This window comes from Macrobrachium rosenbergii, chromosome 13, assembly GCF_040412425.1.
Source record: "Macrobrachium rosenbergii isolate ZJJX-2024 chromosome 13, ASM4041242v1, whole genome shotgun sequence".
In the NCBI taxonomy this organism is placed as follows: Eukaryota; Metazoa; Arthropoda; class Malacostraca; order Decapoda; family Palaemonidae; genus Macrobrachium; species Macrobrachium rosenbergii.
In genome coordinates this window covers 13397772-13419310 of record NC_089753.1, presented here as the reverse complement: position 1 = coordinate 13419310, position 21539 = coordinate 13397772, and the positions used below count along the sequence as shown (strand labels likewise).

At 41.2% G+C, this 21539-nt stretch overlaps 1 protein-coding gene across 3 annotated transcripts in view; it reads right to left on the bottom strand.

Moving 5' to 3' along the window:
• The window catches only part of LOC136844916 (protein Star-like), a 69955-nt gene that overhangs the window by 21278 nt on the left and 27138 nt on the right, over positions 1-21539 (bottom strand). For 2 of the 3 annotated variants that reach the window (XM_067114244.1, XM_067114242.1), the window contains exons 2-3: positions 6183-6353; positions 5098-5264 (exon numbers count right to left, since the gene is read on the bottom strand). In XM_067114244.1, coding sequence (XP_066970345.1) covers positions 5098-5264; positions 6183-6342 — 327 coding nt within the window. In that variant the 5' untranslated portion in view covers positions 6343-6353. Of the gene's footprint in view, positions 1-5097; positions 5265-6182; positions 6354-11817; positions 12704-21539 lie in introns of those variants that run through there. The other variant, XM_067114243.1, reaches the window with a different exon arrangement.

Genomic DNA, 21539 nt, shown 5'->3' with positions numbered 1-21539 from the left:
CGCTTGTCTGCTTCAAGGCGCTCAACATGACATCCCACCGAAACAGGATGTTCCGAGGAAACAGGGCGCTACGGGGAAACTTGGAGCTGCTCGCCCGAGAGGTGTAGACAGCAAGAACCTCGCTCCTGGCGCTGAGAGGAGAAAAACGCTCTGGAGTGTCCCACTTGCTGCACAAAGGCTGAGGACTGAAAGAGGGCTCCCTCATTCTCTTGTGAGGGAGATGTGGGGACTGATCTTTACCCGAGAAGTGTCTCTGAGTGGACAAGAATCCTCCGTAAAATGATGAAGACGGCTCCTATGAGGCGACGCTTCTTCAGAACTTGACAAAAGCCAATGCACTTCCGAGACGCCTTTCCAGTGGCTGTCTCTAGTTGCCACCTGGGACACAACAGGTTGGACTGGGGCGACAACTGCTCGTGGGAAGACCCCACTGACCTCCCTTGGGCTACCGGTATGCCTCCTCCCAGGTAGAGGGGAGTATGGCAGTGACCTGTGCCTAGGAGAATCAGCCGATGCACTTCCGAGACGCCCTTCTAGTGGCTGTCTCTAGTCGCAACCTGGGATGCAACAGGTTGGACTGAGGAGACGACTGCCCGTGGGCAGACCCAACAGACCTTCCTTGGGCTACCGGTATGCCTCCTCCCAGGTAGAGGGGAGTATGGCAGTGACCTGTGCCTAGGAGAATCAGCAGAACGAGCAGCCGCCCCCTCCACTACACATCCAGAAAGACGCCTTCACAGGTTGTCGGTTGATACCTGAGACCAGCAACAGGCTCAACTGAGGGGGGCAAATACCGGTGTGTATCCCCCTGACCTCCCTTGGACTTCCAGCATGTCTCCTCCTGGTGTATGGGAGTATGACAGGGACCTTTGTCTAGGAGAATCGAGGGACGAGTAGACATCACCTCCACTGCACAATACTTCACTATCACAAGGTTAACATCTGTTAACCTAAAACAAGACTGGCAATGGCACGAGAATGAAGCGAGGGAGCCAGGCGTGGGAGCAAGTGGATAAAATGGGCAGGAAGGTTAGCAATGGGAGAGAGATGACTTAGATGGCGCCAGGGTACCAGTAACTGGCGCCGAGCGCCCGAGAGTGAATGTCGAGGCGCCAGTGAGCCCCAAGCTTAGGCGCCTGATAGCGGGCACCTAGCACCTGATAGCAGGTGCCAAAGCACCCGAAAACTGGCGCCAAGCATTCTGTAGTTGGCGCCCGTCAAGCCAGTAGCTCAAGCAGGCGCCGAGCGTTCTGCAGTTGGTGGCTGCCAAGCCAGTAGCTCGAGCAGGCACCAAGCGTTCTGCAGTTGGCGGCTGTCGAGCCAGTAGCTCGAGCAGGCGCCGAGCACTCTGCAGTTGGCGGTCACTGAGCCAGTAGCTCAAGCAGGCGCTGAGCGCTCTGCAGTTGGCAGCTGTCAAGCCAGTAGCTCGAGCAGGCACCAAGCATTCTGCAGTTGGTGGTCACCGAGCCAGTAGTTTGAGCAGGCTCCGAGCGTTCTGCAGTTGGCGGCCATCAAGCCAGCAGGTCGTGCAGGCGCTGAGCATTCTGCAGTTGGCGGCCGTCGAGCCAGTAGCTCAAGCAGGCGCCAAGCATTCTGCAGTTGGAGCAGGAGAGCGCTACTGGGCACTCGTAGAAGAAGCTAAAAAATGTGTAACTCTTCACGATTCCTGTCATCTTCCGAAAGCACGTCGTAACCAAAACAATGAGCACAATTCTCTCCCACTGTATTCCTGCCCTTACACTTTTCAGTTCTCTGCAAAGGAAAGTGTAATAATATGTTCAATTAATTTTTTAAGAACAAATTTATGAAGTACACAGAGTACCATTATACAGATATCTCAATTCCTTTAACATACATATCTCAATACTCATCAAACATTATTTGAGACTCGCTGGTGCATTTCATTCTCAAAAAATCGGTCCAGAGCGAGTACAAGGTTACGTTTATTACACTACTCGTAAAAGGAAAGTTAACCTTTATGGACCAAGATGATATCTACATGTCTCAATTCCTGTCACACGTTTGAGATTTAAAGTTATGCCCTTCAAAAACGAAAATATTGGTTGGGTAGATAACACAACATTAATATTTTATGCTAAAGAAGAGGCAGCGAATGCAAAACTGGAAGTTTCTTTACAAAGGAAATTCAGTTTGGTTGCAAACACATTATACGCTATTCAAGACGAAGTACACACAGTATCATGATGCATGCAAGTCTCATATTCTAATTAAGACTGAGACTTGCAGATAAGAAAACAATCATCTTACTGGTTTGGCAACGAACACAATGTTTACATTCACCAGTAAAGGCCAAATCGTCGGTTAAACTGCGCTGTCAGTAGTTAAACAACTGAATATGAGTTTGCTACTCTTGTGAAATATGAAAAATTAAACAAAATAAAAAAACTGTCCTGAATGCTGTAAGCTTAAAGGCTCCCGAAATCGGAGAGAAAACACCACCAAAATCCAGTCTCTAAGTGGCAAATTTAAGAACAAAGCTGACAAAGATGCTTTGTGTTGACTCAAGTGTCGGCAGAAACGTAATGACGAATGTTTGCCGAGTAGTTCCTGATACTCTCGTTAGTGGGCGAGACCAGTCACCTGCACTAAATTCAAGCGCTAACCTGCAAATTTTTTAATTTAAGCTGCCGAGGCAAGAGAAACTCTAGCTAATGTAATTCCTGCGTAAATTGCATATATAAAAATGAAGTTTTATTTTCAAGTTTCAAATTACCTTACCAGTCTCAATTTTCTGCTAGAATACAGAAGAACCAAACACCATTCCACATCAGGCATGACTGGGAGTTGTTCAGCACTAATGCAAGCCATCAAAATCTACACTGCCTACTGGCAGAGACATGTCAAAAAAAGCAAACACCTACCCACATAATCTTCAACCTTCTGTGTTAAGAACCTTATATATTTCAATTAAATATGGCAATGAAACTCCCACAATCCTTATTTATATCAGGCCCAAGCAAGTCTTAGCAGAAGGTCCCACTAAAATACAAAAATGAATGTAGAAGGGCACTCTCTTTTGAGATTCTGAGACATGTATCCATTCAGCAGTGTTGACTCTAGACTGAGGGAAAGAGCCCAGATGATGGAAATCCCTGGAACCTTTGAAGGCAAGGGTTGCTTGGATTCCAAATAGAAACTGGCCAATGGAAATGTGAGTGAGCTCAAGTACCAAGACAATAATAATACAAGCAACCCATTTGGCATAACAGAGGTTGCCAACAATTCCTCTGTCAACAGACACCAAAAGCACCTCTATTGCAGCGCTGGCTAGATAACCTTAAGACACAAAAGCAGGAGTAAGGTAATTCTGACAGTTTCCTTAAAAGGCTGAGGTATAGTCTCAGCTAATGAGGAAGTTCCATGGGAAGGCAGCAAAGATAAGATTTAATTATCACTTATGTCACATCATTTGGGCTGCTTGTCACACTTACTTCCTCCAAATCTGTCACTGTAAGCACTAAAAGATACTAGTAAGTGTGAAGAACAGGATTCCATATTCTACAAAAGTATTCAAGTGACCATTTTGTAAGTAGCATTTTATCTATAAAATGGAAGCATGGAAGTCTAAATGCTTAAAGGTATGGCAAAGATAGAAAACCAGAACCTGCCATATTTGAAAAAACTAAATCAATTATATAAGACCACTCTGAAATCATTATTTAGTATCTTTCAAAGCACTAAAATTTTCAAGAACAATCTTTGAAAGGGCAGGATGTACATCTATTTTACTCACACGAGGATCTGACAAGTCTATTTTATATCCCACCGTTGTTTCTCCTGGTTTGCCAATATGCAACTGTAGTTGTAAAGTCGGCTATCATTGCCAAATAATCAATACTAGAAAATGTTTGAAAAATTCTTAAAGTGCTAGATGGTTTATGTATGTCAATGAGCACCTGGCTGACAAATCAAGCTAGTTGGGCTCCAAACATTATCAATAGCCTTCAAGGATAATATCTGGAAGAGGATGACATGGTTCTCATACCAAGAGTTCCTGTTGGCATTGACATAAAGAGACTGCTTCCCAAGGGTTACCTTGACCAGTAGATCTTAATCTACTACTGCTCAGTGTCTGTAAAACGGAGAAACTGAAAGCACTGTGAAGGTTTCTTAAACCAGTCTAGCCCTGTCCCAGCTAGAAGAATAAATGTGGAGGTGGTGTTTATTACCTATCAAGAGGGTCTGATCTTGGTAACAGGATCACCAGATCTTGACAAGTATAGTTCCAAAAGAGTTGGAGAACAAAAGGGAGTGGTTCATCTGACCCATTAAACAAACAGCTGTCTAAGTAGAGTACCGTTTAATATGACCTGTGGATCTCCCAAGACCACACAGGGGTCATGACATGAATGAATGAGCACTGCAGGGGCTATACGGACACCCTAGACTGGAAGTTAAGCTGTAAGCATTTATCTTTACCGATAATATTGCTGATTAATGACTATTCATGATGGACTTTAATACAGGGTAGAGGTTATTCTCCACCCTCAAGGTGATTGGCAATGTCATGCACATGAGACTTTAATAAAAGATCTGTGGTAACCACAGCCTTCCAGACCTTATAGACTGCCTTAGAATTATAATGTAACTGTTTGCTTTACCTACATTTGTTATCTGATCACTTCACATTAGGCTGCGAAAGTTTACACCCATGTTATGAACTTGAAATCTACGGTAATTAGAATGGGCATGTCATTATGACCGTGGCAAACAAGAAAAAACAGACCATAGTAGTAGACTATGTATATGAACAGAGTATCACAAACATCTCACCCACAAAAACTGGTATATCAAATTCAATAAAAACCATGCTTTACTACCAACCGCAGTTGTAAAATGCATCCAACTTAAACAAAAAACACACACACGTCATTAAGAAATTCAATATTCGCTAGATCAACTTTACTACAAAACATCAGTGGGTGATAAGTTCAGGCAGTAACAAATCATCATTTGTGTAACATTCACAGCATACCATTCTAACTCACATCCCAGAACAATACAGTTTTTTGAGCCTTGTCATTAAATTATCAGTGGCCTAAATATACAAAAATAAATAAAAAAGTGGACATTTACCTTTCCTTTCAGTATGAAATCAATTCTCTGAGCTTGACCCATTGATGGATTTTCATCTTCTGGATGACTCAAATTATATGGTAATTTCGACGGAGGCTTCAGAAACCGTTCACGCAGAACCTGTATAACTGTAGGGTCATCTGGAGCCATAGTGTTTTTGTTTATATCTGAAAGTAAATGTTTGGGAAGCTTGCAAAATAGACCCAACAATATACCACAGAGGCCAAAAGAATTAAATTAAAATACAACTGTGGGAAATCTTCTGAGTCACACTGTCATGTAGCCTATCTAAAAAAACTTTACCTTTTTCAAATAAGAAACATTTTTGCTATCATTTGACACAGAACAGTAATTCACTCTACTAGCAAAATTCATTAAAATTAAGCACACATGAACCAAGTTATCTAAACAATTTCTCTACAAGAAATGAATGCTGCTCTTATTTACAATATTAAAATTGGGACTTGAAGATTTTTTCATCTAATTCATATTTGTTCTAATCTACATTTTATACAGCCTGTACCACTTAAGCAAACAGACATGCATGATCTCAAGTTACAGAACCTCCTATGCACAGCCAGTAATTAATTTTACTTAGGTGAAGATTTGTATGTTTTCTTCCTAAATATACAGTACTGGTAGTTTGCATGTATCAAACAAAGTGGGTTTGTCTATGAATTTTCAAAATTAAAGATGTTTGCTTTGAAAGACATCCTTGTACTTTTAATAAAGAACTAGGCAGCCTATTAAATTTGGCAAATGGAAAAATTATGTCAAGAAATTCATAACATTTAAATCTACAGCAGAAATGCTCCCTACTATTAGCTACTCCAGACTTGTCATATTTGTAATGATAATGATCATATACTAAAAAAAAAAAAAAAAAAAATACCCTAATAACTAAAATTTGCATATTTCTTTTTAACTTTTCCAAACTTCACTTTCTTGTTCCACACTTTAATAGAACTCGAAAAAACTTATTTTTTTATTCATTATTGTACAAGGGAAAATTTTTCAAATTCATTACTGTACAAGGAAAAATTCAAGAACCTTCTAAAATAATCATCTGCATAAAAACTACTTGCCTTTAACAACTGGAGCATAAGGTTTTCCAATGCGAGGTGAACGTGGTGCAGGATGAAGGAAGCTGTTCAGATTCAGCGAGTCTGACATAAATGCTATCATGAAGAAAACTACAATCACAGCTACCCCCAAATAAGTGAGGTTTCTCATGCGAGCCATCATGTTTCCAACTCCTGTAATGGAATTCTTGCCATTACTACCTCCAGGGGATCAACTGAAGATATAAGGTGAAGGAGTTACTTTGAGGCATGCCCTGTTATCAGACAGTTTAAATTCTTGAGAAACTTGGGAAAAAAATTTACACATGTAAGTTTCACAAAGCTTCTCTCTTTTAAAAAGTCCATTTCAACAACTTTGGTATAAAAGAAAACACACTGATACAAAAGAAAAACCAAAACTATGAAAGAAAAACCAAAACATAGAAATCAAAATAACTCTCAAACGAGTAATTTTAACAAATTACTGAATAATTACAATACAGTATTTTAACATATTACTGCTTATTTACAGTACAATACAAACACCATAATATTTAATATACATACAGACACAGTACAAATACAGTATTTCCTATAATACCTTACAACCTTGACTTGTAAGGTCTTAAGAATGGAATTTTTCTGAAGTACCTGCAGCATATTTCCATTTGCAAAGTAAATATATAACCATCCCACACACCTCTGTAGAATTCAGCATGATTCCAAAGATCTCTTAAATAATAGAGGATAAACTGACAAAATACAAAAGTTTATTGAGTTGGACAAGTAGGTGGGAAGAGACCAAAGGGAGAGGATGAAAAGTACAAAACAAAGTTATGTAATTTTGGGGTGAAGGATGTTTAGAACCTTCATTACGCTCAAAGCACAACGTGAGTAGCAACTTACAATGGGAAGAAGAAAGCCGATCAACTGTCAACCACACCTAACTACCAAATTCTAATTTCTAGAAAATATAATTATGCATTACCTTGCTGATTTTTCAAATCTTTGCCATTATATAAGTGCCATAATAAGATTAACATACTATTGTAACTCTACCAACAAGAGATCTCTAAGTGTTCAACAGATACAGTATCAGTCTTATCACAAGATAAAAGGTAATAAGTATTGCACATAATTTGCATATCTAACCTATTTTTCTTAGTCCATTAATATGGAGAAACATAGCAGTGAGTGTGAATTGTTGCACTTAAGTTTTGCATATGTCCCTTCTATTGTTCGCTGCTTTAAGTTGTATTACATAAAGTTCCGTCTAAAGCACATAGATGAAAAAGTTCGTCGATCAAAGGGCAAGACTGAACAACCACCCACAATAACTCTTGATCACAAGATCAAGTCAAAGTGGATATCATTCTATCTGATCAAGTCACAATCTGAAAGCTAGAAAAACACTATGTTTCATCTAAACAGACAACAAAAGTTCAGTAAACAGTAATGCGTAATTACGAAAATCGCACAAAGTTAATGGAGAAACTACAAGACACAGAGAGAGACACAAAGTATGTCTCATCATGCCATCGGCTATTTTCATTACTGTACACACAAAATCTATAACTGTATATAATCCATTATCTCAATCCTTGAGCAATACACATTTTTGCCTATTCCAAATCAAATTCATTTTACAATTTCTTCATACTGATCTACTCAGCAGTTTGCACTGAATAACAATGAGCTCCCTGTATATCTGGCCCTTCAATACACTCATTTAGTGCTTGAACATCCCAAAAACCATGGCATGTCTGAAAGCAGCCTTTCAGCTGTTTTCATTTTATGGTCTATATATTTCTAAACTAAACTACTGTACAGTAAATTCAACTGTTATTTTATCCAATGCCAATTACAAGTCTACCGTAGCCACACAGAAGTCAGTGTGACTGAACTCCTAAAAATTAATTCAGACTAGTGACAATACAAAATTGTGCAAATAAAGAGTCCATCACAGTCCACATTTCAAGCACATTCATTCACTGACCACCCACCACACCACTCCAAATACCTCATGGTAATCTGCCAACTGGATGAAGATGAGCCTTAAATATGGAAATGCTTCACTGCCAATTAGTATAAAGTTAGTCTTTAGTCAGTTTTAAAACTACCACAACAGTTACAAAAAGCTTAAATTTTTTGGACTAATTTCTGCTAAGGTTAACATCTCTTGGATATCCACCGTGGAAAAAATATTTGCAACCCATGCCCTTTTCCAGACACTTACCTTTGATGTATAAGGAATGTTGATTATTTTCATAAAACTTGAGCAGATCTCATTTCAAACTATACAGTATCATAAAACTTTCTTAATTAACAAAGAAATGATTCCTGCCAAGTGCACTTGATCCCTATGCCAGGTATCAGATTCTTCTAAAATGAATTTCTGAAATAGCTTGCAATTAAGCTATCAATTAAGTTATCAAAAACCTAAAAGCACAAACCACTTAATAAAATTTCCTAAATTCCTCCTCTTCACTACTATGCAACAGTCTTCATGGATTAAGTAAGCCTCATTTGGCTACTTCATTTGAGAAAATTCGAATAAGAAATAAAACTGATTACAGTTATGAAACTAAACAGGCACTAGGCATACAAATAAAAAAAATGGCCAAAATCTGCAAAGTAACAGAGCCTCAAGCATCCCCAACATGTGTCTTGGATGAATAAGAGTGTTTTAAAAGAACTGGCAAACAATAAATAAAATCCTGCTGAATTTCTTAAAATTGTGGACAGTATTTATGAAGTGTACAACCTCTTGACTCACATGAGTAGGAAGAGGAAAAGCAATGAATGTAACTCAAAAGGAGTAGCATTACTTAGTACTTTTCACAAGAAATTAACCTTAGACAAGCACAAATGAATAAAACTTCAAAGCAAAAGCTGTTGGAATGAGGAACCTATAAATAATAAATTGAAACAGATAAAATCCAGTTTTGGAAAATGGAGTTCATCATATCAAAGAGAGAGACACACACAAGTAATTCTGATGCGTCTTCGAATAGGCCATACTTCTTTGACACGTGGACACCTTAATGAACAGTCCACATGGCCCTCCTCCTGAATGCTCAGGTTACAAAGTGATGATAACAGTCAAACGTGTATGGTGTGAATTCCAAAATATAACCAACAGCGATTATCAACTTTTGGAAGTACAGTAAATCAATGAGGGAATTTTTGTCAGAATCTTCTACATTATCAGTAATTTCAATTTTAATACTGTATAAAAGAGGAATTTAATTGACAAAAGTAAATAAGTAAATAACGAAAATACGAAAATCCTTAGGGCGTTTAATGAATTTTAAAAACTAAAAAATTTTAAATGTTACTTAACTAATGAATTTTATTATTCCTTTTTTTGTGTGTGGGTATGTATGGATATATGAGTAAATGTATTTATTGTGTGGATGAGTTCCAGTGTGAGAGCATATGCCTTTGTGCAGTTTTTAATTTCATTTTCACCCATTCATCACCACACCGAATGTCCTATTTGGCCTAGACCTGGTATTTCATTCAAATCCTTCAGGCCAGCCCTACAAGAGCTGATAACGAGCTCAGTGGTCTGGTTAAACAATTTTAATAACAGAAGCTTTTGACTTGGGTGCCAAAGTTAATCGAAATGGTAAAATCATTAATAAGAATAAATACCAAGCATGAGGATGGAGACATCCAACAAAAATGGTAAAGGTATAGAACAGAGAACATGCTTCTCATATTCTACATTCCTGACCTTAAATAATGACACTTCCACAAGATCAAAGCCATCAAGAATTCATACAAAGCGTCTTACAAACGAAGTATCGTCAACTCAATCATGCCTCAAAAGTTAACCTTCATCTTTTCAGGCAGCAACCCTTTACAATGGCACACCAACAGAATGTCTCCCCAATATTGACAGGACCAGTGATAATTCTAACTGGTCACCACTGGGAGACTAATAGCAACAAGGTATAAATCAATCAAGCATAACAAATGTTTAAATTGTCAATAGCATGTAAAGAACTATTCAAGTGAATACAGTCTAAATAACTATCTCACAAATAAAAAAAAAAAAATTACATAAACTTAAATTTTATTATTAAGGTCACTTGTTTCACTTGGTTTACAAGACCTAAAAATAACTTTTTCCTCGTTCTAAAACAATTTAAAGACATCTTGTATAAAAAATTCTGGCTCTGTTTTCCTAAAGCCTTAACTGTCAAGCTTAGTTCCTAAATCCATAATTCCCTCTACAAACAATTTGGGGTCTAAATTTCTATTTCAACACATCAGTTTTGAGATGAAAGACATTAGCAATAGACAGTATTGAAAACCAAAGTTCACTTTATAACTGATTTTCCCAAACCATTATTGCATGGTATTCAGAAGCTTACCGACACAAACACTGTGACACTATTAAGACAATAGTAACATAGGCAGACATCCTTAAGGTATTGTAAGCCTCTGATATGACTACATACAGGCAATTTTTCTTGAGATTCTAATACCGGCTGACTCGAATCCATCCGGTAGCCATACTGACAAACATAATCCGACTGCCCTGGGCTATCCTTTTTGGGCCAAAGCAAAATTATGAGAATTAAAATAGACATACAAATTCCACTGGGCTGCCTTACAGCATATTTCTTTATTAGCCTAAGCTGGTTCAAGGTAAACCTAAATACAAAAGACCTGGAAAAATTCATGCTAAACCCCAATCACACCAATTTTAAACCTCAATAAAGCTTTTAATTGAAGCTTCCTTCTAGCTATTAGCCTAGACTAGACCACAGCCAGGCATTGGGGACAGTCTTACCAAGCATTATATATAGGTTATAATTTACAATCCTAAGCCTTGTTATAGTGTACTGCAATCTATGCCAAGCTTCCAGCTCTATAGCCTATAGAGTACATACCCATAAACAACGTGACAGAGGTAGCCTGATGTAAGGAATTTAATTCCACAGGTTCAAAGCTTAAGAAGGAACTAACAATATGTCAATATGCCAAGGATAGACTATTCTTGCCATCATTCCAACAATGACTGCATTAGGCTCAGTCTAGGGTGCTCATCAACAAAATAAAACAGAAAATTGTGCTTGGTGATTGTTTCAAAAATTCAAAAATAAACCTGACATAAGGCATAAACCTGACATGGATATGCTTGAATACTAAAGCAGGACTGTTTGATCAGCCTGACAGTTTGACAAAATAATATTAAAGCCTCAACAGAAGCTAAAAGCCTAGTAAACAATGACGAAATATAGCAATATTCCTACAAACTGTGTAAAATATTAACAAAGCAAATGAAGAAGAAACACCTAATCTTAGGCACAAAAACTGAGCCCTGTAAACTACCTTAGGCAAATCTACGACTGCCAAGTAATAATACGATACTAAAAGAATATGCTTTAACGTTTACGGCAACACGGGCCTAATCATATTCTCTAGCATACAGATGTCGCCCATCCGTCCCAACCCCTTCAAAGAGGCCTATGCAAGAACCAGTGGGCGGATGCTTTTCTCCTTAAGCTGAAATCTAACCATCATAACTTACTTGGTAACATGGCAAGAAGAAAATCTTGTTATATCTTCAATAATTAACCATACGCAATTAACACTACTTGCAGTGGCATCGATGATGAAAATGACAGAGCAGCTGGTGACTTACCTATTAAAAACTTCATGGGGCTCAGGTCAAATGGGTAATTTGTAACGAAAATTTCCGCAGCGGACGGACCATCAATGGGAAAGTAATGTTTACTTCTTAGCGAAGATGTCATGGAGGAATGTCAACGGATGAATCTGATTTCCTGATATACGACATTATTTCATTCAAGTATTAAATATATGTTTATCTTATTAAATATAATTACAAAATTTCCACCCAGAATAAAAAAACATTGCGCAAACCATTGTAAATAACTTATTTTGTAATCCATACATCAGGATTGACGTCCACAGAAAACTACATAGGGGTGACTATTGAGATATCCTATCTTTCATTTAAAATGCACCAGTTTTACTTGGTCTGATTTACTAGTAACATCGGTTTGTTTTGGAATGCTATCAAAATTCCACAGCCGGTCATATCAACACCATACCTAAACAATGAGGTAAAATAGTATAGGCCTAAGCATCAACGTACATTAATTTAAAGCTCTTATCATTCTGAGAATTTAACTCAAACCTAAAACTCTCTGCAAAGTCTTCAAACTGCTCCATACGATCGGAAATTTTCTTTGATATAAGAACAAAACTTCATTAAATGTTTAACATGTTAAATCATATGAGTAATAAAACGCCTAACGGTAGGCTACTAGGTTCCACTTTAAAGCGAGTGAAGTGGGAAACCCCAAGTTTTGCCTACAGCCCAGTATCGTTTTATTTGTGAATTAACTAGAACTATTTTCTAATATTACATAAAAAATCAATTTCAGATAACAGTTGTATTGACTAACGTTCTATCGTGTGCAACAAGATAATCAGCAATTACTAGTTATTACTGTCCCGTGAAAAAATTGCCTTACTCCGTTAACAAAACATCCGCACTAGTCATATCAAAGCTATCATGAATTTCAATGTTGAGCAAATAGATAAGAACAGCAGATTACATATGATAGGCTACACTGTACTAAAAATAAAAATTGTTGCACGAATATGAAAACATTTCTGCGTTTTTCTTACTACCACCTTTGCAAACATCGTCGTGTGAGAGAGAGAGAGAGAGAGAGAGAGAGAGAGAGAGAGAGAGAGAGAGAGAGAGAGAGAGAGAGAGAGAGAGAGAGAGAGAAATAATATTTATAATATTTGCGGTTCTCTGGCGCTGTGACATCAAAGTTAAAGTTCACTAAAACCGGTGCCTTCTGTTAAAAATGAGTAATCAAACCGAATCGGTTTAAAACAAAGGCAAACTAATTAAAAACACCAAGATGAACTAAATCTTTTGCATTAGACCAGCCTCTGAAATAACACTGAAAATCACACTGTCATCAGACATCACATCCTCTCCGAGAATCCTGTCGAGGATGTGCGCACAAGCCTCAGTGAGATATCAACTACGGAGACCTCCATGACTGGGCCATTCGTCCAACAAACACCTCACAGTCGAGGGGGCCAAACAAATTTTTGATCCTCCACTTTTTTATGATTTACCAAATTCTAACATTTTTGTCAGGCGTTTATTACTAGGGCTTTGATACTTGGGATGACAAATCTGTACAAAAGTGCCTATTTAATTTTTAATTTTGCGTACAAACATGTATAATAGTTACCTGTCTTTTGGTACATAGCCTACGACTACTGGGTGTACAGTAACACATAGGCGTACGGGGCCCTTCTCTTCTGGGGGCCCTAAACTCTCTCTGCCCGAAATATTTTTTGCCTTTAAATCCAAGCTGATATATGTGTGTGTGTGTGTGTGTGTGTGTGTGTGTGTGTGTGTGTGTGTGTGTGTGTGTGTGTGTGTGTGTGTGTGTGTGTGTGTGTGTGTAGGAGCATCCAGCTCAGCCTGTCGACACTGGCTGATAGTTTATTTAGTAAGAACTAAAAAATATTTTTAAAACATAGAGAAAAGAACAGTTTTGTTATTTCGTTTTTAAGGGAAAAATAAAATTTCATGCATGAAAAGAAAAAACACTTGTAAAGTCCCCACTCAACGCATTCTCAGTGGAGAACATCCCGTTTTCTGCGGTGCCTTTCCACGACCTAAGGTCGAGCGGAATATATAATTATCATCACAATTATAATCTTTGTATATGTTGTCTTTCCAAGCAATCATGTATTATGTACAAGTAACAAGTTATTTATTTCATATGTCAGACATTGTTTATCACTATGTTCTCTGTATGGACCTGTCCTGTTTTTTAAGGAACTAGTTTGACCTCAGGTTACCAGCAGTCCCTGCGCATTACGCAGACGTCCGCATCCCGCTTTATAAGCAGCTAATTTTTATCAGCATTATTTTGCACCTCTCTCACAGTGGTGACCCCTGGAGTGGTTCCTGGAAGCCATTAACGGACCCACACGGCGACTAAATCTTGGCCCAATGAACCTAATCCACGACCCTAACGGACTAACTATGGTGCTCTAACAAAGCGTTCGGGCATTAACTGACCCTTGTCGGCAGGTCACCAACGTCATTAGCGGACCCACACGGCATGCCCCCCCAGCATGTATTGGTGTGAGTGTTCCCACACACTCCAAGTGAGAGCTCGAAGAGAGCGTGAACGGAGACATTCCCAACCAAGTACAAATTACTACAAACACCTGACGGACTCCACGAAGGCGGCCAAGCGGGCTACCATGCCCGCACACTCCGCCAACTGCTTCCTGCCGGAGGACCCCACAACGGAGCCCATCAACTCCACTGAGCAGAAAAGGTTGTCCCACCAGCAGAAGAGGGAAGGGCCTGGACTATGCTACTTTCACTGGAGGTTCAGGAGAGCTGCCCGGAAGTGCAAAGCTCCCTATCCTTTCTTCCTTTCAAAAAAACGGAGGTGGCGGCGGCCAACCCCAAAGGCTGCCATGGCAGCAACAACAAAAATACCCAGGGGCCCCTTACCAGTAGGGTTCTACATCCGCAATGCAATCTCTGGCAGGATGATGTTGATCGACACTGGAGCCATGTGTTCGGTGTTTCCACGTTCAGGAGAGGACCTCAGACAACTGCCAGACCCGACTACCTGCCTGATGGCCGCAAACGGGTTCCCCATCTTCTCCTACGGCACCAAGCTCCTGTCGATCTCCATCCTTGGCCAGAGGTCCAACTGGGAATTCATCATCGTGGACGTCAGGACTCCACTCCTGGGGGCGGACTTCCTCGCCCACTTCAGTCCGGCAGTTGACGTCGGCCGCAAACGCCTGCTAGAAACCCAGTCCTGCCAGTCCCTTGCCCTTGTCACCAGGCCCCAGGGAGCCCGCCATCTGTTCCATCGCGCCCCACCAGTATGGTTCCCTCCTGAAGGAGTTCCCGGAGGTCTTCAAACCCGAGCTCCGCCAGATGCCTGGGACTCCTGCCAAACACAGGATATACCACCATATTAAGACGAAGGGCCCCCGACGCACGTGAAGTTCCGACGGCTTCCCCCGCAGCGCCTTCAGGTGGCCAAAAAGGCCTTCACAAAGATGGAAAAGATGAGCATATGCAAAAAAGGCTCCCAGCCCATGGGCTTCCCCTCTTCACATGGTGCAGAAAGCAGACGGCACCTGGAGGTCCTGCGGTGACTACAGGCAGCTGAACCTGGCAACAGAGCCAGACCACTACCCCCTGCCGAATATGCAGGACCTGACGGCCTCTTTCCACCGGGCCCAGGATATTCTCTGAAATGGACCTACTAAAACCTTATTTCCAGGTCCCAGTAGCTCCGGAGGATATCCCCAAGACCACCATCGTCACGCCCTTCGGGTCCTATGTCTTCGCCTTCTCCACCTTTGGCCTGAGGAACGTGGGCGCGACCTTCCAAAGGTTGATGGACAGCATCCTGGGGGACCTGGACTTCTGCGTCTGCTATGTCGACGATATCCTAATCTTTTCCAGATCCCGGGAGGAACACCTGCGACACATCTGGAAGGTCCTGCAGCGCCTACAGGAGAATGGTCTCGTTGTCAGGTTTGACAAATGCACCTTTGGCATCGAGAAGGTGGAGTTCCTGGGCCACGAGATATCCCTGGAGGGCGTCCACCTGATGTCGTCGAAGGTCGAAGCCGTTGAGAAGTTCCCCACCCCTCCATCAGGGCCGTACAAGAATTCCTCGGGATAGTCAACTACTACAGATGATTCATCCTGGGGATCGCTCACACCATGGCCCCCCTGACAGAGGTCCTGAAGGGACGTCCAAAGACCTTAGTGTGGGGACCTGACCAGCAGAAGGCTTTCCTCCTGATGAAGGCCTCCCTCGCCAAAGCAACATCTTTGGCCCACCAAGGTCCCAGCGCTCCCCTCCAGCTGACGACGGACGCCAGCAACATCGCCTGCGGAGCAGTTCTGGAACAGATCATCAGAGGGACCCATCAGCCCATTGCCTTCTTCAGTAGGAGGCTAAACCCTGCCGAGTTCCACTACAGCACCTTCGACCGAGCACTCCTCGCAGCATACCAGGCGGTACAGCACTTTAAGTTCCTCCTGGAGGGGACGCCCTTCACAATATGGACCAACCACCAACCGCTGGTCCACGCCTTCACGAAGCTGGGTGATGCATGGTCCTCTAGGCAGCAGCGGCACCTTGCAGCCATCGCGGAGTTCACCTGCACCATCAGGTACCTACCCGGCAGGGAGAACCCGGTAGCCGACGCCCTCTTGTGGATCGAGATCGATTCCGTACAGCTCGGGATCGATTACGAGGACCTCGCCCGTGAACAAGCTGCTGACCCTGAGACCCCAGCCTACTGTACAGCCGTCACGTAGCTGAAGTGGAAGGACGTGCCCTTCGGCTCAGAAGGATCAACATTACAGAGCAATATCGTACTGGATGCCCCCGCCCCTGGTACCCGCCTCCAGATGTCGGTTGGTTTTCGACATCTTCCCACCCCTCCAGAAGGACAACAGCCAGACTGCTGATGGAGAAGTTCGTCTGGCACAGCATACGGAAAGATGCGACGGCCTGGGCAAGACAATGTATGCAGTGTCAGGCAAGTAAAGTGGGGCCGCACACCGAATCGGGGGTGGGCGAATTCCCCCAGCCAAAGAGACATTTTGGGCACATCCACGTCGACGTAGTAGGACCTCTTCCCCCATCAGGAGGAGCCAGATACCTACTGACAGTTGTTGATGCTTCACCAGGTGGCCCGAAGCTATGCCCATGGAAGAAGCCACCTCCAGTGCATGCTCAGAAGCCCTCCTCTCCAGCTGGATCAGCCAGTTCGGTGTCCCAGACGACATAACGACAGACAGGGGACCCACTTTCCTGTCCGAGCTGTGGACTGCCCTGGCACATCTAATGGGGACCATTCACCACAGCACCACTGCCTACAACCCTGCAGCCAACAGAATGGTGGAAAGGTTCCACAGGTCTCTGAAGGTATCCCTCATGGCTCGTTGCTCTTCTTAAAACTGGAAGTACCAGCTGCCCAGGGTCCTCCCCGGGTTGAGGACTGCCCCCAGAGCCAACAGCGACCCCTACTCAGCAGAAAAAGTCTATGGGGAGACTCTGGTAGTCCCAGGGGAACTCGTCACAGAGAACAGGGACGACATAGGAGTACAAAGGCTCCGCGACAGAGTTGGAAAGTTCGCCCCCTGCCAAAAGACATTCACTGACAGGACGTCCCCCTTCATGCCCCCCGAGTTGTCCTCCTCCATACACGTCTTTATCAGGGGCGACGGCGTACACCCTCCCTTGACTAGGCCCTACAGAGGACCTTTCCTTGTCCTGGAAAGGAACAAAAAGGCATTCCGAATGTCCATCCATGGGCGGGAAGACAGGGTGTCAATAGATCATCTCAAACCTGCATTCCTGGAGGGGGGCAACTGAGGCAGACCCCAAGATCTCCTGCAGGATACGGCAGTCCCTCAAACAACCCCGGTCTCAGGAAGGAGGCGAGGGCGTCCCCGGAAAACCCAGAAACCTGATGGAAATGCACCACAACAAACTACTGCAGAGGACATCAGGGAAGGCGACCACCCTCTCCAGTTGACATCAAGAAAGAGACCCCCCTTCGTCGCCCCAGGAGATACCTGATGGCGGGGGGGAGTATTGTAAAGTCCCTGCTCAACGCATTCTCTGTGGAGAACATCCCGTTTTCTGCGGTGCCTTTCCGCCACCTAAGGTAGAGCAGAATATATATTTATCATCACAATTATAAACTTTGTATATATGTTGTCTTTCCAAGCAATTATGTATTATGTACAAGTAACAAGTTATTTATTTCATATGTCAGACATTGTTTATCACTATGCTCTCTGTATGAACCTGTCCTGTTTTTTAAGGAACTAGTTTGACCTCAGGTCACCTGTAAATCTTTGTACCAGCGGTCTCTGCACACTACGCAGACGTCCGCAACCCGCTTTACAAGCGGCTAATTTTTATCAATAAATCAGCAGTACTTGTCTCCCTGCTCATTATTTCGCACCTCTCTCACACACTCATGGACCAGATTTAGCTCACGATCTGCCAGATGAATAGCCCTGCTACATTGGCTACTCTCCCCGAAAAATTTGTCTGCCCAAATCTTGGGGGGGGGGGGCTGCAGCCTCCCCAGACCCCCTGCCTCGTGCGCCTATGGGTTTAAGCATTCAGAATAGAACAGATTATAGAATTTAAGCCAATGGCTAAGCCCCGGGATATATGAGGTCATTCAGCGCTCAAAAGTAAACATGAGAGCAAGGAGGTTTGAAATGTGTACCAGGGGGGAAACCCTCGCAATTGCACTATGAAAAAATTGTTAGAGGGGGTGGAAAGTCAGATGGAAGAAAGAGAATATGAACAGGGGTACAGTAAAAGGAATGAAAGATGTTGTAGCTAGGGGCCGAAGGGCCGCTGCAAAGAACTTTGCTAATGACTACCGTAAACCAAGTGAGGTCACTTTATCATTATTAAAATGGTTTATCAGCGCTCATAGGGCTGGTCCGAAGGATTATAATGAAATGGAATACCAGGTCCAGGCCATAGGCCACACACTGGGACCAAATAGGTCATTCAGCTTGGTGAAAATAAACAAAAATATGTACAAAAGATGCTTTAACACTGGAACATACACACACATTAAATACACTTACTAATGTTTCCATAGAAAAAAAGTACGACAGACATCACAATACGTTAAAATGTTTATTTTTTTATCGATTAAACGCCTTAGAGTTTTTGTATTTTCATTATTTACTTTTTATATTTAATCAATTTCATTTCTTAATGAATATTAAAATTAGAATATGTTGAAGATTCTGACAAAATTTCACTGCTCGATTTATTCCTAAAAGTTGATAACCGCTGTTGGTTATATTTTGGACATTCAAACAACACATGTTTAACTGTTATTATCACTTTGCACTCCGAGCATTCGGGAGCAGAGTTATATGGGCTGTTCATTAAGTGTCCATGTATCACGAATTTGGCCGACTCGAATACGCGTCAGAATTACTTGTGTGTGTGTGTGTGTGTGTGTGTGTGTGTGTGTGTGTGTGTGTGTGTGTGTGTGTGTGTGTGTGTGTGTGTGATATGATGAACTCTGTTTTTCAACACTGGGTTTTATCTGTTTTAATTCATTATTTTCGGACTCTTCATTCCAAGCAATTCTGTCATTTATTGTTAATACTAGTTTTTACCCTATGTTATATAATCCATAATAGGAATGCTTATATTTGTTATCATGTGGAGGGCTTCTTTAGCTGCTTTATTAGCCTCTTCGTTTCCTTTAGTCCCTGCATGGGCCGGGATCCAACATATTTCTATATTTTTCCCGTTGTTATACAATTTGTGAAGTGAAAACTTAATCTGACGAACAGGTTATTTTTCAGGTTGTAACTCTGATTTGCTTCTATAGCGCTTCTTGGGTCACCAAAAATCATGAATTTATTGAAAGTTATTTCCTTTATCATTTTGATGCCTGGTGTGATTGCACACAACTCTGCAGAAGACGACCGAGGCACAGTCAGGCAAAGACAATGGTATGTTTTGTTTAGTCACATTGCTGCATACCCAATACCATATTGGGATTTAGACCGATTTTGTGTATACTGCGTAATGTGGACCTTTTCGTCTCATGATCTATTATACGTTGTCTGTGGCGTTCCGGGGTATTTAAGTAACTTTTTGATAGATATTTTAACTGCGTGCAAGTTTTTATTTTATTCACAGTCTAGTAGGGTGGTAATTTTACTGTTGAAAAATCGTGCCGAAAATTAGGTCTCAAAACAGTCCCAAAAGTGCCCTTTTATTTGAGTCTTCCTTTTACTCATGATGAGTTCTCTATTACCGGAATTAATTCATTAATACGACAGTACTGTCCTGCTATAAAATGTCACCTCATTCCCACTATGCTATAAAAAGTCACCTCACTCCCACTAATCTTCTTACTATATAGGTTTCCTTTTTAAATTTAAGGATAGATTGGACCCTCTGATGACATCGAATGCGGTGTATTTATTTTCTTGCCCCCGGTGTAGTCAGGGGAAATATGTCGGTGCCTCTCGTAGGTTACTGAAAGTCGGCATCGATTGTCACAGAGGTGTTAGCTATCGTACTGGGTTCCAACTGTCGATTCCATTGTTTTCCAATATTCGACAGCATGCTAAAAAATGCAAAATAGATATTAAATACAATCAATTAAAAATTTTGTAGAGGGCTCGTTCTCTTCAGCAGCTGGGAATCCTCGTCTTTGTATAAAACGGGTGATCCCGAAGTTAAACAACCAAACTGCCTCCGTTCCTCTTTTCTTAGCTTAAGTTTACCCAGGACTTTTAACGTTTCTCCTTGTCACTCGTATTATTTCTTTCCACTTGGATGGTAATAGCTTTCTCCTGGCATCTTTAACTGAATATTTTGTAATTGTTTTTAGCATACTATCTTTGAGTTCGAGTCTTTAATGATGTTTTAATCTATTTGCATATACTTTTTACAGCTTGGATGATGAAGCTAGCCTTGAAACGTAAGCAATACAACATGCAAATGCCTGAGATGTCTTCCTCCAGTTCCTTAAGGCTATATTTTGGCTGTTGATTGCCACCACCCATCCATATACATACATACATACATATATATACAGTATATATACATAATATATATACATAATATATCTATACTGTATATGTGTTACAAATATCAAGCCACAAATGTTCAATATCCAGTTACCGATACCACTAAGGGAATTATAACTGATGAGTGCTTCGCCACCAGTGGGATTCGAACAAAGAAAATTGTTAATAAATATAAGGTAAATGTTGTATGATGAACAATTGTAAAATAAAAATAAAGAAAAAACAAATTTAAGATAGAAGTGAGGTACTGAGGAACATTGTTACAGGAAGTTTCATGTAATGTTGCAACTCGAGGCTATGTATATTGTACATTGAACATTTTTAAATAAAAGAAAAAAAAATTAGTATGTGACTATAAAAAATGTCACGGTGTATGTGACAAAAAAAATACGTTTGTGTATAAATAATACGGAATATCTGGGCATTATGAAATATGCAAAATTGGGTTAATATACAGGTATATCCCATTAGAAATTAGCTATGTATACATGTGAAAAATAAATGTTGACAAATAGGCAACGTTTAAAACTTTTAATATTTAATAATGTAAACAGCCGGCAGACTGTTCCACAGCTGTGTGTACCTCAGGTGCTCAGCACTCCAAACCACCTGTATATTGACTGATCAGTAAGTGCTTCAATAACCCACACCGCTGTGGAATATTCTGCCGGCTGTTTGGTAAAACTTTAAAACTTTTAAACGTT